Source organism: Siphateles boraxobius, unplaced genomic scaffold (assembly GCF_051911475.1).
Source record: "Siphateles boraxobius isolate OS27281-9 unplaced genomic scaffold, OSU_SipBor_1 5, whole genome shotgun sequence".
Lineage (NCBI taxonomy): Eukaryota > Metazoa > Chordata > Actinopteri > Cypriniformes > Leuciscidae > Siphateles > Siphateles boraxobius.
Window position 1 is genome coordinate 23,406,186 of NW_027509141.1, and position 14,634 is coordinate 23,420,819.

The following is a 14,634-nucleotide window of genomic DNA, read 5'->3' on the forward strand; positions in this document are numbered from 1 at the left end:
AAATCACTGCTAGCAAAGGCAACTTGAGTGAGTTTAAGAGGCTTAGGCCATTTGTTTTAACATGGAAATCCTTTGTGACCTAAAATTTGAAAAGTCTGAAAATGTGCAGTTCAGTCAGGGGCTGATTTTTCTGAATAAATGGTATGTGCTAGAAGCCAGAAAAGGCATACAACTCTGGGAATATTTTGGTAACGTATCACTGTAGGAGTGGGTCGCCTATGTATACTATAAAACACGCACAACCAAACGTTTAAGAGTGACTACAGCTAAGTAACAACAAAAAACAGAATCATACAGCCAGAAAACAGGTATTAGACACAGAAATAGTTTTTGAATCCCATTTCAGGCCATTTAATCATTATTCAATTACATTAATTAAATTCCTGATTAAGCTCATTGTGCTTTATCTCATGCTAACAAGCTAATAGAGTGCAACAGTGCCCGTCCACATTTTCAGCAGGCTTAGTTCCAAGAAGTTTTTCATTTAGGAGTTATAAGCCATGGACCAAACCAACCAGCTATGACAAAGGCTCAATACTGTTTATTTAACAGCAATCCCGTAAAGGATTGCGAATTACACAACTGAATTGAAAACAATGGAGATTTTTTTTTTTGTTTTTCACTAGGAATTCCACCATTGAGCATGATTATTTAAAAAATACATTGAAATAATGCAGGCGGATGGCTTCAACAAAAACATATACCTTTGATTTACAAAATTCCCTATGGACAAAATAAATGGGATTTTTACTTCCGTAACCCCACTGTTGCACTCTATTACAAATCTTTTAAAAATAAAAGTCTTTTGAAATTATTACCACGACTCCACGGCATTTGACTATGGTTAGGGGTTTTCTTTAAATTAGCCCAGTACAGAATTACTGGGCTAATTTAAAGAATACAAATATTAATTATTGTGAATAAGGAACAAATCATGCTGTCCTGAATTAAAAAAAAGCAAATCCTTCGAATGTAAAAGCTTAGTCCTATGACCAGCCTTGATTTAATTAGTGGAAACAGAATAATTGAATATCCCCTTCTTCATTTAAATAAAACGTTTTGGTACTAGAGAACTGTATTGATTTCTGTACACTGTAATGAGTAATGTGTCTTTCATTGAAGAATAATGGAGTGTGAAATACCTCTGTGGCCAGCTGTTTAGTGGGAGAGGCGTGAGAGCCAGGAACAGGAGAGAAGGGGCTGAGAGGACTCGTCAGACTCACTGAACTCAAGGGACTTGCAGGACTGTTTGTGCTGAAGGAGCCGGATGCTCCACTGGCTGCTGGAGACAGAGAAAGATAATAGAGTTAAGGACCTATGTCAGGACGTCAAAACTAACCTAATATTCTTCCCTGTAATGTGCTCCACTTTGCTGCTGTTGTATTCCAATAAAACATAATAAAATCATAAAACTAATGATGTTTTTATGTTTCCCAATTAAGTCTGTTTCACAATGTATGCACAAAAGGTATGAAAGTGCCGCAAGATAAACATGGAAAATAAAGTGATTTCTGATTTATTGTATTGAGAATTTCCTTTAAAGGGTCACTCCACCCATTTGCATTAAGATTTCCATTGTTAGAAATCCAGTCATACTATTGAATGGTCGTGCAACACTCTTTCATTTTCCCCTGAGACGAGAGAAATCCTCTATTTACCTTTTTCACTTCCTCCTACAATGACGCAAAAATCGTCATTTTACGTCATTGTAGGAGGAAGTGTAAAAGGGGGGGATTTCTGTGAAGACTACAAGCACTAGTTCCCGCCCTTTCAAACCCGCCCATAGGGGGTTGGACCTAATGCGCTAACAGACCTATCACAGATCAGTGCCAGTGCGTTTGATTTCACCAGCAGAAACTTTTTGAAAATATGGACGAAGGTACTGAATACGCAGACGGATGCATTATGGAGGATCTGGATTTTGACGAAGTTATGGTAGAAACGGATGCTCGTGGCTGCCTTTATGAGCCACAGTATAGCGACGAGCAGCTGAGGGCTATGGAGGAACCGGAGGCGGCTGAAGCTGCTGTCACCACGGCCGACGAGACGAGGACGAGGAGCCCGCAATGGCTCGAGCTGGGGCAGATTGGTGGTGCCTGTGCTCTCACTGTGCGCCAATGGACACAGAACAAGAGTGTGTCTGCTGCCGAGAATTCCAGCGGTGCTACGGAATCGGAGGATGACACGGACGTGTGTGTTGTTGCTCACCCGAGTTTCGCACCCCATATGGATAGCGGCGTCCTGGAGACCTACTTTAGAATACCTAACGTCAACTGGCAACGTCAGCCAAAGCCTACAGGGTCAAATGGTCGTCTTTCTGTAAAGTACGTTTATTTTCATTTTGTTAACACGCTAACGTGGCAGTTTCATTGCACAAATATCTTGCAGTTAAGCTAACTACTGTAGTGGGAGTGGTCTGCGGAGCTGAGCATTGCAATGCACTATGGGGATTGTTGTCTACATACGAAAAGTCATTTTCTGCCTTTTATCGGCCAAGAAGGTCCCAATTTAGAAATTTATGATACTATTCTACAACATATATGACCCACTTTCAATACATATTCATTTCTCCACCGGTGGAATGACCCTTTAAAGTCGTCATGAAACGGAAGTAGCAATAGTTTTCTCTTCTCTTTTGTGACGTATATCCGAGTGAAACGGCTTCTAGAAACAAGAAAAAAATGTTGGATGGGACTAGATTTTGCTCCATCAGAAATTGATTGAATCGTTACAGGTTGCCTCAGGCAATTTTGTGAGTCAAGCATTAAAAGTAACGTGAGATAAGTAATTAGATTACTTTTCCAAGTAACTAGTAAAGTAACGCATTACTTTGTTTTCCCATTTCTTGACTGACAACTCTCTTGTCCCCATGTTGATTGAAACTGGGAATAAAAGTGTAGAGGTGTTGTGTACGCTGTGTAAGACTAAATGTTCTAGACTAAATGTGAAAATGCATTCACATATCTCACTTGCACAAAAACTGAAGTGAGATGCACAAAGATTCAGTATTCCTCAAAATAAATAAAAACAGTGAAACTCAGAATATGAAGCAAACCTGAAATAATTAAATATGTTAAATAATACAAATATACTTTATGTATTTAATCTCACTTTATTACCCAATGTCTTTGCTGCTGACCTTCAATGATCCCATTGAACCATGCTAATAAGCAAAAATGACTTCAGATAAGAAAATGGAGGGGAGGGACTTGGTTCTATCCATTGATTGTTGATTGGAAAGAGGAAGATCTGAATGTGTACTTTCAGTTAATTCTAAGAAAGCTTTCGGGTTTAAACTGATTAAACTGAACTGATTAATGATTGGAGGAGTCCGGCGTACGTCACCAGAGAGAAGTCTGACTGTTTCACTGGAAAATTCAGATATGACTTTTTGATTAAATTACAAGCCAGTTTTACAAAATTAAACATACGCATTTAGAACAATAAGAACAAGGTGAATTTTCATCTCATGCCGACTTTAATATTCTTCTTCTTTCTGACCAATTTTTTGCTGTTATTAATGTTGCTGAGTGCAGAAATAAATATGCAGAGTTTATGTGTGACGCCAGCCAGTATGGAGATCATCTGACCTCTGTGTTTGGCCGTGTCCGTTCCACGAGACGGGTTGTTTTTGTGCAGCCCCTCCAAGACATCCTGAACCCTCCAGAACTCTTTCTGAATGTGCCTGTGTACCAGCTCACTCTGGGAGAAGAGATTCTGTTAGACAAGCTATTCATTGAAATCGGAAAGACATATGCATTATTGAATAGTGCCGCCAGGATCATTATAAAAATGCATTTTTATTCTCATTAAAAAATAATAAGAATCACAAGCCATTAAATTATTGATTGCACAATTAATTTCCATTTAAATAAATGTGAGCAGTCTTTGCATTTGCATTACTAGCAAATAAACAGGTAATTGCTATGGATCTTAATTTAGTATACTAATTAATTCTGTATCATCAAGTTCACATTTTTTTTACCATGATAATGCCCACATCACACCACCCATGACACAGGTAAATCAATCATGTGAAAAGGATCATACTGAATGCATGATGCAAATGAATAATTGCATATGCCCATGAATAAATTATTTGTCTAAATGAAAAGACGGCAGAAGTCATTAAGGGTTTGTAGTTTAACAGTTCAAGGTTTCCAAGTAACTAATGATGATTTGAAAACATGAACGCCGCTGATAATGATGACAAATGTGGAAATCATTATAGTACCTGCCCTCCAGCGTTCAGCTGTTCCCAAAGGTCACCATGGATGCTGTTCACATCATCCTCTAGTGCCTCGAACTCCATCCGGGTGGTGGTCAGGGCCTGTAAAGAAACATGCAAAGAATATTTAAAATATATATATTTTCAAAATCATACAATTTAATATTTATTTAATCAACAACACTAGCTTTGATAATGTGTTTTCATAAAATTGTCTGTTTTCTTACACTGGAGGCCTGAGACAGCTCTCCTCTGATGTTTATCAGCTTGTTTTGTAGACTCTCCTTCTTCAGCTGAAGTTTCTCCATAGCCAGCGGCTGGTTCCTGTACAGCTCCATCTCCTGATGTGTGGCCACCAGCACCCCCTCTAGACTATCCTGGAGATTGCAGAAGACATTCAAGTAATGTTTGGTTTAGTATTTAAATATTTTATGGTTAAGTACATCATTTAATCAGAAATTACCTTTTCCATTCGCAAACGATGAACTACAGTCTCCTGCTCTTTCACAAGACGAGTCTGCTCACACAGGCGGCCCAGTAGTTTCTGCACATAGACAAAATGAAAGTTCATGGGTCTGTTATAGGAATGACAATGATTTATATGTATGAGTTATAGGAATGACAATGATTTATATGTATGAGTTATAGGAATGACAATGATTTATATGTATGAGTTATATGTATGACAATGAGTTATAATTTATAACTCATTGTCATACATATAACTCATACATATAAATATGTATACACTTATAAATGTATGCACCAAAAATTATATCTTTTTATCATACAAATTGACTTACACTGGTTTCAATCTCATTTAGCTTCAGAGTGGGATGTAGGTCACCGTACACATCATGAAATGGAGGCACCTATAACCAGATAAAATAAAATAAAATGGAAATATTAGTGAAAATGAGTCTTTTGAATATATATATATATATATATATATATATATATACACACATACATACTTTTGACTGGTAGTGTGTATGTATGTATGTATGTATATATATGTATGTATATATATATATATATATATATATATATATATATATACATACATATATATACATACATACATACACACTACCAGTCAAAAGTTTTAAATTGGTAAGATTTTTAATGTATTTAAAAGAAGTAACTTCTATTCACCATTTATTTGATAAAAAAAGTAATATTGTGAAATATTATTACAATTTTAAACAGCTTTTTTTCTATGTGAATAGAATGTAAACTGGAGTAATGATGCTGAAAATTCAGCTTCGATCACAGGAAAAAATTACACTTTACTATATATTCACATTGAAAAAGTTGTTTTTAATAATAATAATAATATATTGTAATAATATTTTACAGTATTACTGTTTTCTTTTTGTATTTTTAATCAAATAAATGCAGTCTTGGTGAGCAGAGGAGACTTCTTTTAAAAACATTAAAATTCTTACTGACCCAAAACTTTTGACTAGCAGTATATATATATATATATATATATATATATATATATATATATATATATATATATATATATGTATATATATATATATAAAATCATTTAGTCAAGTAAAATCATTAAATCAAGTAAATAAATACCAACACTTTATAATACCAACACATTATAAATAAATAAATAGATACATTATTTATTAGCCATTGCAATGTGCTGTTTGCATTATTCAGCAACAAAAACCATCCCAAATGCTGTGTCAATGATAAGCCCCTCTGTGTGAAGGATATATACAATATACAATGGCTTTCTTGCTGGATGATGTGAATGGATAAGACACATACACAGAGGACAACAGCAAGATGACACGATACACAATGACTAAACAATGGAGGGTGTGATATTGGGTAAACAAGCATGGGAAATGGTGGGATTCTGGCACATAAATAAAGCAAAAAGGCTGAAAACCAAAGATAAACTGAAGATTGCGGCTTATCACTGAACTTGAAAACTATCACTTAAACCTAAAGCACTATCAAAACATCCAACATGCCACATCGACCAGGAAGCACAGAGAGACAGGCTCCATTACAGCCTCAGAACAGCCTCGTTTGAGCCTAATTTTGCCGGAAAGAGACTGAAATGAGGTTTGGTGGTGCAGGAATGCCAGGTAGATCAGCAGCCTGCCTCTCTAGAGGACTCTCGACTCTCTTACTTGTGAGAATAGCTTTGTTCGAGGAGAGGAACGCTCAACCATTCTGGTGACCATGCCGATTAGGTGATCACCATCTGTCATCTAGGGCAGAACAAACCATCATTCATCTGGCTATACACCTGACTTTGAATATGGCCGACTTCGATGGAACCTAACTTATACTTCACAGCAGGTAGAAGGGAGACCGGGGCTAGTTGTCACATTTTTTGTACTCCAGTGAATATTTCTCAAGTTGGATTTTTTTTTCTATAAGTCCTTTTCTATATTAGGTACACTACCGTTCAAATGTTTTTACACTACAGTTTAGGTCGGTAGGATTTTTTAAAATGTTTTTGAGTCTCAATACGGCTGCATTTATTTGATTAAAAATAGAGTAAAGATTTGGAAATGTTCTTTATTTCCACGACTACATCTTCTTGGAGATAAATCAGTGGTGAACAGACAAAAAAATAACAATTAAAGACAATTAAAAACCACTGCTAGAGAAAACAGATATTGAACTCTTGGCTCGAAACCTTTCTACCTTGTTACAGCTTTCCCATGTGAAAACTACGAAGGAGCTATAAATAGCAGTTGCTGCTGTGAAAGTAACATGCAACTGTAATGAAATTAGAAAACACTTTCAGATCAGTGTGAGAACTAACACAGGGGAGAAACGGAGGAGAAGACAGTGAGAGCAGAAGGTGGTGCTTTACAAAACATTTGAAAGGACCATGACTACATTTACGACATGGTTGTTTATGTTATCTTGAAGTGGGCAACCAAACATCAGTCAGTCTGTTCTTTATCAGAACACCTTCTTAATGTGAATCCAACAATCAAAAGCTCTGTTTGAAAACCTTCAGTTTATGTCTAGGTTTGAATACCAGATTTCTAATGTGATCAAAATGTTTGTGGTCAAAAAACGTCAACATGAAATGGAAGGTGTGATAGTCTTTTCTTCCCCATTGTGACATATATCAGAGTGAAACGGCTTAAAAAAAAAAAAAAAGGTTGTCCCGCCCTCACGACAGTAAACTGGTTGTCAGAGAAGAGATGTTGTTTGAAAGAGGGAGGGAAAGCTATTTTGACTAAAGATTATGAGGGCACATGAATAATAATAAAAATAAGATGTGCACATATAAATCATTTATAATAAATACAGCAATATTTCAAAAAAAATTCTTGCCACTGTGGGTAGATCTAGCTCGCTCGGTTTTGGAACAGAGCATGTGCTGTCAGCATTGAAACTAAGTTGTGGTTTTTGGATCAAGCCTCCTACCTGCTGATCTAGGTACTCCAGGTTCCTCTGAAGCTGCACGTCTAAAATGTCCTCCTGATGTGTGTCAAACCCAGCAGCAGCAGCATACAGCACGCAAAAGCATCAGATGGAGAGATGGAGGCCGGGACACAGGAGAGGACACATACATGCTGATCACGGCATTGCTAATAACAACACAGCGTGGTGCATCACGCTCATACTCATAAGAACAGACAAGTACATGCTCTCAATTACAAGCTATTGCACATACAAATGATCAGTCACATGATTTGTTGATTCTCAATTGACAAGGCTGTAATTGGCTTGCACCAAGCTAAATACATTCACAAATGTTTAAAAAGTGTTGACTTACCATTTTACTGTGGAGCGATGCTGGGGATGCTGGGTAGTTATAGTGGTACATTCCTTGGCTGTAAGAGCGACGATCTCCAGGAAAATCGTACTAAAATAAGAATTAAATATGGTAATTTAGTGTATGCTGTATATACATTTAATATACACTATTTTTTGAAATAAATACTTTCATTCAACAAGGATGCATTAAATTGATCAAAAGGTAAATGCTACAAAAGATTCCTGAAAAAACTGCATTACGGCTTCGGAAAAAATATTAATGAATATTAAGCAGCAACACAGCAACATTTATGATTTCTGAAGGATCATGTGACACTGAAACGCCTGCTGAATTTTGACTGCAGGATTTTTTGGATAATGTGTTATCTTAAATAATATATTTTGTAGTGCAAGTGGGTAGTTCTGCAATGAGGCAACAGGCTGCAACGTATGGCTATGGAAAACTAACAGAAGTTTGACAGCATATTCACATAAAGAATTAAAAAGTTTAAGAAAGTTGGCAGTCGGTGCTCTGGTTATTGTTGTCACTATGGATGCTTAGTTGGTTGACAGGTGCTTTACCTTAGGTGAGCTCAGTGACCTGCGGAGTCCGTAGACCGAGGGGTCAGCATAAATACCCTCCTCTCTTATTCGGCTTGGTCCCCGATCAAACCTGGTGCTGGGCGATCGGGCAGGAGAGGCGAAGCTGTGCGGAGAGTAGGGTCCTCCCGATGAGGAACAAGGCGAGCGAGGGACTGACCGTGAGCGTGGCTGTATGGAAAGCCGTCTCATAGAGTTCTGTGCTGAGTCCAGCTGGGGGTAATAGGCAGGACCTTGGGGTCCCATCATCCACTGAGGATCTCGAGGTTGACCGTATATGGGTCCGTCTCGCAATGACCTCCTTCTCTCTTCCACGGTCCAGCGAGGAGATGGTCTGTTGTACGCAGCCGACATGGAGCAAATGCTCTCGGGTCGGACACCGGGTGGGTAGAGGGGATATTCATCCATATACGGAGGCCCGCCGTACACGCCGTAACAGTCTGCTGACATACCGCGGTTCACTGTGTAGTACCTGGATGGACTGAGAAGCAGAGTGATTATAAGTAATAACAAATTAGTGAAAATCTAAATGAAAATAGACTACAGTTCAGAAGTTTGGGGTCAAAGTCTATTAAAATAACTGTTTCTATGTTAATATATTCTAAGTAATTTATTCCTTTTTTTTTAGCAGTCATTACTCCAGTCTTCAGCATCACATGATCTTTCAGAAATCATTCTAATGTGCTGATTTGGTGCTTAAGAAACTTTTTATTATTATTATCAATGTTGAAAACAGTTGTGGTGCTTAATATCTTTGTGGAAACATTTTTTTAAGGCTTACTTGATAAAATTTTTTTTTTTTCACAATTTAACACATTACACACAACACAATCACAGAAAACACCAAGAAGAATACCGCTAAGTATATCGACAAGACACACAACAACCAACAAAAAAAAAAAAAAAAAAAAGGAAGAATCTACACAGTCTGTGGGTTATCCATTATTCCATTTAAGTTGATAATTGTATAGTCTCTATATAATTTAATACTAAGGCCCATGTGGTTTGGAACTCTTGCAGTCTTGAATGCTGTTTACTTGTAATTTCTTCAATGGGCAACAAATCTATTATCTGATCCAGCCATTGACCCAGTGTGGGTCCTGACTGGGATATCCATGCAGTAAGTTTGCATTTTTTTGCAAAATAAGAAAACATTGTAAACACACATTTTTTTGTAAAGGGAAACTTATTTTCAATATCATAATTCAATAAATATAACATAGGGCATAGCTCAAAAGTACAGTTACACATATCTTGATTTACTTTATGAATCTTCTCCCAAAATGAAAAAATAGCTTTACAATACCAAAATAAATGCATGAATGTTCCTAATTCAATTCCACATTTTCTACACATAGGATAGTTTGTGTCATTAAATTTATTAAGCTTCACTGGAGTTATATAGTATTTATACAAACATTTATAATTAGTTTCTTTAACTTTAATGTTCACACTCAAGGGTAAGGTCAAATTGATACACAAAGTTAACCATTCTTTTTCGCTGAACTTCCTTTTAAGCTCTAATTCCCAATTTGTTCTCAGAGAAAAAAAAGAATTTGGGGATCTTTCTAGCAGAATTTTATACAAATGAGAAATCTTCCCCTTAACCGAAGTAGCAGAAATAATAAATTTTTCCAACTCTGTAGGATATAATCTAAGTTGTCCCTTTTTATGTAGAGATGTAATAATGTGACGAACCTGCAGATATTTAAAAAAATCTGTTCTAGGAATTTGATATTCAACACAAATAGCATTAAACGATTTAATAGACTTAAAGTCTTCATCAAACATATGAGCAAAAGTTTTCAGCCCATGAAATGACCAGTTACAAAAATAGAAATATTTTGTAACATTATGAAAGTATTTACTGTCACTGTTAATAATTTAATGCATCCTTGCTGAATAAAAGTATGAATTCCTTTAAAATGTATTGACCCCAAACTTTTGAACTTTTGAACAGTAGTGTGTATATATATATATATATATATATATATATATACTGTATATATATATATATATATATATATATATATATATATATATATATATATATATATATATATATATATATACTAGCACTACTTAAAAAACTGAAACTAAACTAAAATAATTTGTTTACAACTCCAAAAAGAAATTCCCATAAATTCAAAATTTTAGTTCCCTTTCGTTGACACTCCGAGTTACGTCGGATGACAACGAATGGGGTTTCGCTTAGAAAGCCTATCAACTTCGAGTATTACAAAACGAGCCAATGGCAAAGAAATTTACATGGCGTAACTCCGCCCCACCTCGTGGGTATAAAAAAAGGGGGTAATCCATCAGCCGGAAGTTGAAGCTGCCTCCGGGGGCCGCCATTGTAGCTGGCTATCACCTACTGTTAGCATCCCATTGACTCCCATTCATTTTGGCGTCACTTTGACAGCGAATAACTTTACATCTGAGGCGTCCAAAGACTCCATTTGTCCATTTTTTATTTCTAAAGAAACACGACAATGTATAAAAGGCTCCATTACTTTGTATCTTACGTTATGGCCTCGTAGAAGCCATTCTTGTAAAAATAGACTAGAAATTGCGTCATAACCACGCGACTTTATGTCGCACAATAGAGACATTACCGTATAGACAGGAGGAGAAGCTCGCACAGTCTCGCAGGCAGGCTTTTACTGTCTAAAGTTTTCAGCCCATGAAATGACCAGTTTCGAAAATCAGTTTGGGAAAGTGCTAAAAAGTCAGGGTTAAATGCAATAGGAGAGTTTTTACTTATATGACCTTTTGTGCTCAAATACCTATTACAATCCTGCCAAGCTTTCAGCGTGGCTTGTAAGGGGGACAGCCCCTCTACACTCATCAGAAACTTCAAGCTATTAACATAAAGTGTTGATGTAATCTCCAATGGATAGCATGCTAATGATTCCAAAGTTACCCACAGGGAGCTATTTTCCAGCTTCCAACCTATGATATGGCTTATTTGATTTTAATAGAAAGTTCAAAAGAGCCGGATTTATTGGAAATAGAAATATTTTGTAACATTATGAAAGTATTTACTGTCACTGTTAATAATTTAATGCATCCTTGCTGAATAAAAGTATGAATTCCTTTAAAATGTATTGACCCCAAACTTTTGAACTTTTGAACAGTAGTGTGTATATATATATATATATATATATATATATATATATATATATATATATATATACTGTATATATATATATATATATATATATATATATATATATATATATATATATATATATATATATATATACTAGCACTACTTAAAAAACTGAAACTAAACTAAAATAATTTGTTTACAACTCCAAAAAGAAATTCCCATAAACTTTAGTTCCCTTTCGTTGACACTCCGAGTTACGTCGGATGACAACGAATGGGGTTTCGCTTAGAAAGCCTATCAACTTCGAGTATTACAAAACGAGCCAATGGCAAAGAAATTTACATGGCGTAACTCCGCCCCACCTCGTGGGTATAAAAAAAGGGGGTAATCCATCAGCCGGAAGTTGAAGCTGCCTCCGGGGGCCGCCATTGTAGCTGGCTATCACCTACTGTTAGCATCCCATTGACTCCCATTCATTTTGGCGTCACTTTGACAGCGAATAACTTTACATCTGAGGCGTCCAAAGACTCCATTTGTCCATTTTTTATTTCTAAAGAAACACGACAATGTATAAAAGGCTCCATTACTTTGCATCTTACGTTATGGCCTCGTAGAAGCCATTCTTGTAAAAATAGACTAGAAATTGCGTCATAACCACGCGACTTTATGTCGCACAATAGAGACATTACCGTATAGACAGGAGGAGAAGCTCGCACAGTCTCGCAGGCAGGCTTTTACTGTCTAAAGTCAGCCCATGGCATAGATAGAGTCCATAAAAGCAACGCTACAAAATATTTAAACAACGTTTTTGAGGAATTGGAAATAATTCGATATGTGGCAAGTGAATACATATGAAGTAACATTTACCCACGAACTTTAAATTATTTATCTACTACTACACCTACGGGGGATGGGAAAATTAATTATCAGGAAATTATACAGGCAATGGAAGAAGAAAAAAAACATCTCAATGTCTATCGCGGTTAACGTTGTTCCTTTATTTATTTACAGATCTATGCTTGAAGATGAATGTGATCCCGTTCGGAATCCATATGTACAAAATGCCTACATAACGTGAAATAAAGAAAAACGGTTTTGTTCAAGTGTTTGTGACCATGATTTATTAGCCAAAACTACACGATTTAACACCTAGCTCACAATTCTTTATATATTGGAATATTATATGGTCATGTAATATTGAATGGATACGAAAATAACTCGAGTGGACAGTATTTTATAGTATGGTTCCTGGGCTCATACTAAGAAGTATTTTTTGGATGGGTTATTATTCTGTTTGATGTAGAAGGAAATGAGGGAAGGGAAAAAGTTATTTGCACATGTGCCTATATTTGAATCATTTTTAATAATTTTGGAAGATTGTGCTGTAGCCTACATGCATTTATTTATCTGTTATTTTTGATTGTATTATGTGTGTGTGTGTGTGTGTGTGTGTACTAGCCAAATATTTAAATCTAATGGATATATACATAAACATGTTCAAAATAAACTAAACTAACTAACTAAAATGACTAGAACTGTAGATAGGCTACTCAAACGATTACAATCCTAAAGTAGGCTATTTTAAAGTCGATTTTAGCCACTTCTTTTATCATGTCATATTGTAATTATATAGCGTAATATGTTATATTAAATTACTTATTATAATTATTAATAGTATTGTAATATATTAATAAACATTATATTATGTTTTTACAATACTAAACGATTTGATTTCCAAAACACACACACGCACACACACACACACATTAATATGAGTTTACTCTTTACTCCTATGCGTCATTGACCGTTCGAGATTAGCTTGCTTGCGCCTGCTAGTCAAAGCCCTTATTTCTGGAGAGCCATCATACTTCGACCTTGGAAACTTCTGATCATCATTCAAGACAAGTATTGTGTTATAGGTGGTATTTTGTTAATTCAGTGTGATAACTTTTTGTTGGCTTTTTTCTTTTCTTTTTCTCCACACAGCTACTAGAAGATTTACAACTGTCAGTCAGGTTGCTCACGTGACATCTACGTCATCAAGCTCAGTTTGAGCCTGCGCAGAACGCTTGGCTATCAGGAAGTGAGTGCCCATGTTGGGCTTCAACTCTCTCCGTTGAAATCAACGGGGTCGCTGTGTCCATTTCTTTTACTGTCTATGGTATAAAAGGAGGAAGCAGGCAACATGCAGATATGTTTTCGCTTCGGAGCCAAGTGTATTCTTCTCTCCACAAGCCATCTCTGAATTGTCAGCTTTACAAACGAGTACCTTGAGTGTTGGTGTGACGGCGATCTACGGCGAGAGCGTGCTTCCTGCTGATCTGTTGCAGTGGTCTGCCAGACGGTGTGTTCTCCCCGGGTGCTTCAACACTTGAGTTTTCTCTCACTAAAAGAGCTTACACGTGGCACGTCTTTTTAAAGATGTCTCGCCCGTGTACTTCTGGTTGCGGCAGATTGGTATCGGACTCTGATGGGCACGAGCGTTGCATAGTATGTTTGGGCATTGATCATGCTAGAGCAGCGCTCGTGGATGACTCATGTTCTCTCTGTGGGAACATGACCATCGCGTCATTACGGTCGAGACTCCGTGAACGTGCAAGACTGAGAGTCCCCTCATTCTGAGGCTGGTCGCCAGGGTGACCTGAGGGTTACGGTCTGGAACAAGGCGCCGACTATGTGTCCGCGACCCCAGCCCCCCTCTTCAATGACGGTGCCCGCTAGTGAACTGCTAATTCCCGCGGGTCTACCCTCTGGTGGCCCGCGTGTTTCAGTTGAAGCTACAGAGGAAGATGCCATGTCTGTTGCAGCATCACTAGGTGGGTTTGAGTCTTCTGGAAGTGAGGGCTCGTCACAGCTGCCACCTTCCGGTGTGCATACGGCTGTGCTCGAGTCTGATCCGGAGATGACGGCCATGCTTTCCCGGGCAGCCGCGAGCATC

The 14,634-nt window shown here is 37.1% G+C and overlaps 1 protein-coding gene across 50 annotated transcripts in view; it reads right to left on the bottom strand.

The window, feature by feature from the left end:
* The window catches only part of plekha6 (pleckstrin homology domain containing, family A member 6), an 84,333-nt gene that overhangs the window by 10,208 nt on the left and 59,491 nt on the right, over window positions 1–14,634 (bottom strand). For 26 of the 50 annotated variants that reach the window (XM_077203375.1, XM_077203371.1, XM_077203352.1 and 23 more), the window contains 9 exons: window positions 8,567–9,065; window positions 8,004–8,093; window positions 7,652–7,705; window positions 5,032–5,100; window positions 4,692–4,772; window positions 4,456–4,605; window positions 4,235–4,330; window positions 3,591–3,702; window positions 1,143–1,279 (listed from right to left, as the gene is read on the bottom strand). In XM_077203375.1, coding sequence (XP_077059490.1) covers window positions 1,143–1,279; window positions 3,591–3,702; window positions 4,235–4,330; window positions 4,456–4,605; window positions 4,692–4,772; window positions 5,032–5,100; window positions 7,652–7,705; window positions 8,004–8,093; window positions 8,567–9,065 — 1,288 coding nt within the window. Of the gene's footprint in view, window positions 1–1,142; window positions 1,283–3,590; window positions 3,703–4,234; window positions 4,331–4,455; window positions 4,606–4,691; window positions 4,773–5,031; window positions 5,101–7,651; window positions 7,706–8,003; window positions 8,094–8,566; window positions 9,066–14,634 lie in introns of all 50 variants that reach the window. The other 24 variants (XM_077203373.1, XM_077203368.1, XM_077203350.1 and 21 more) reach the window with 1 other exon arrangement.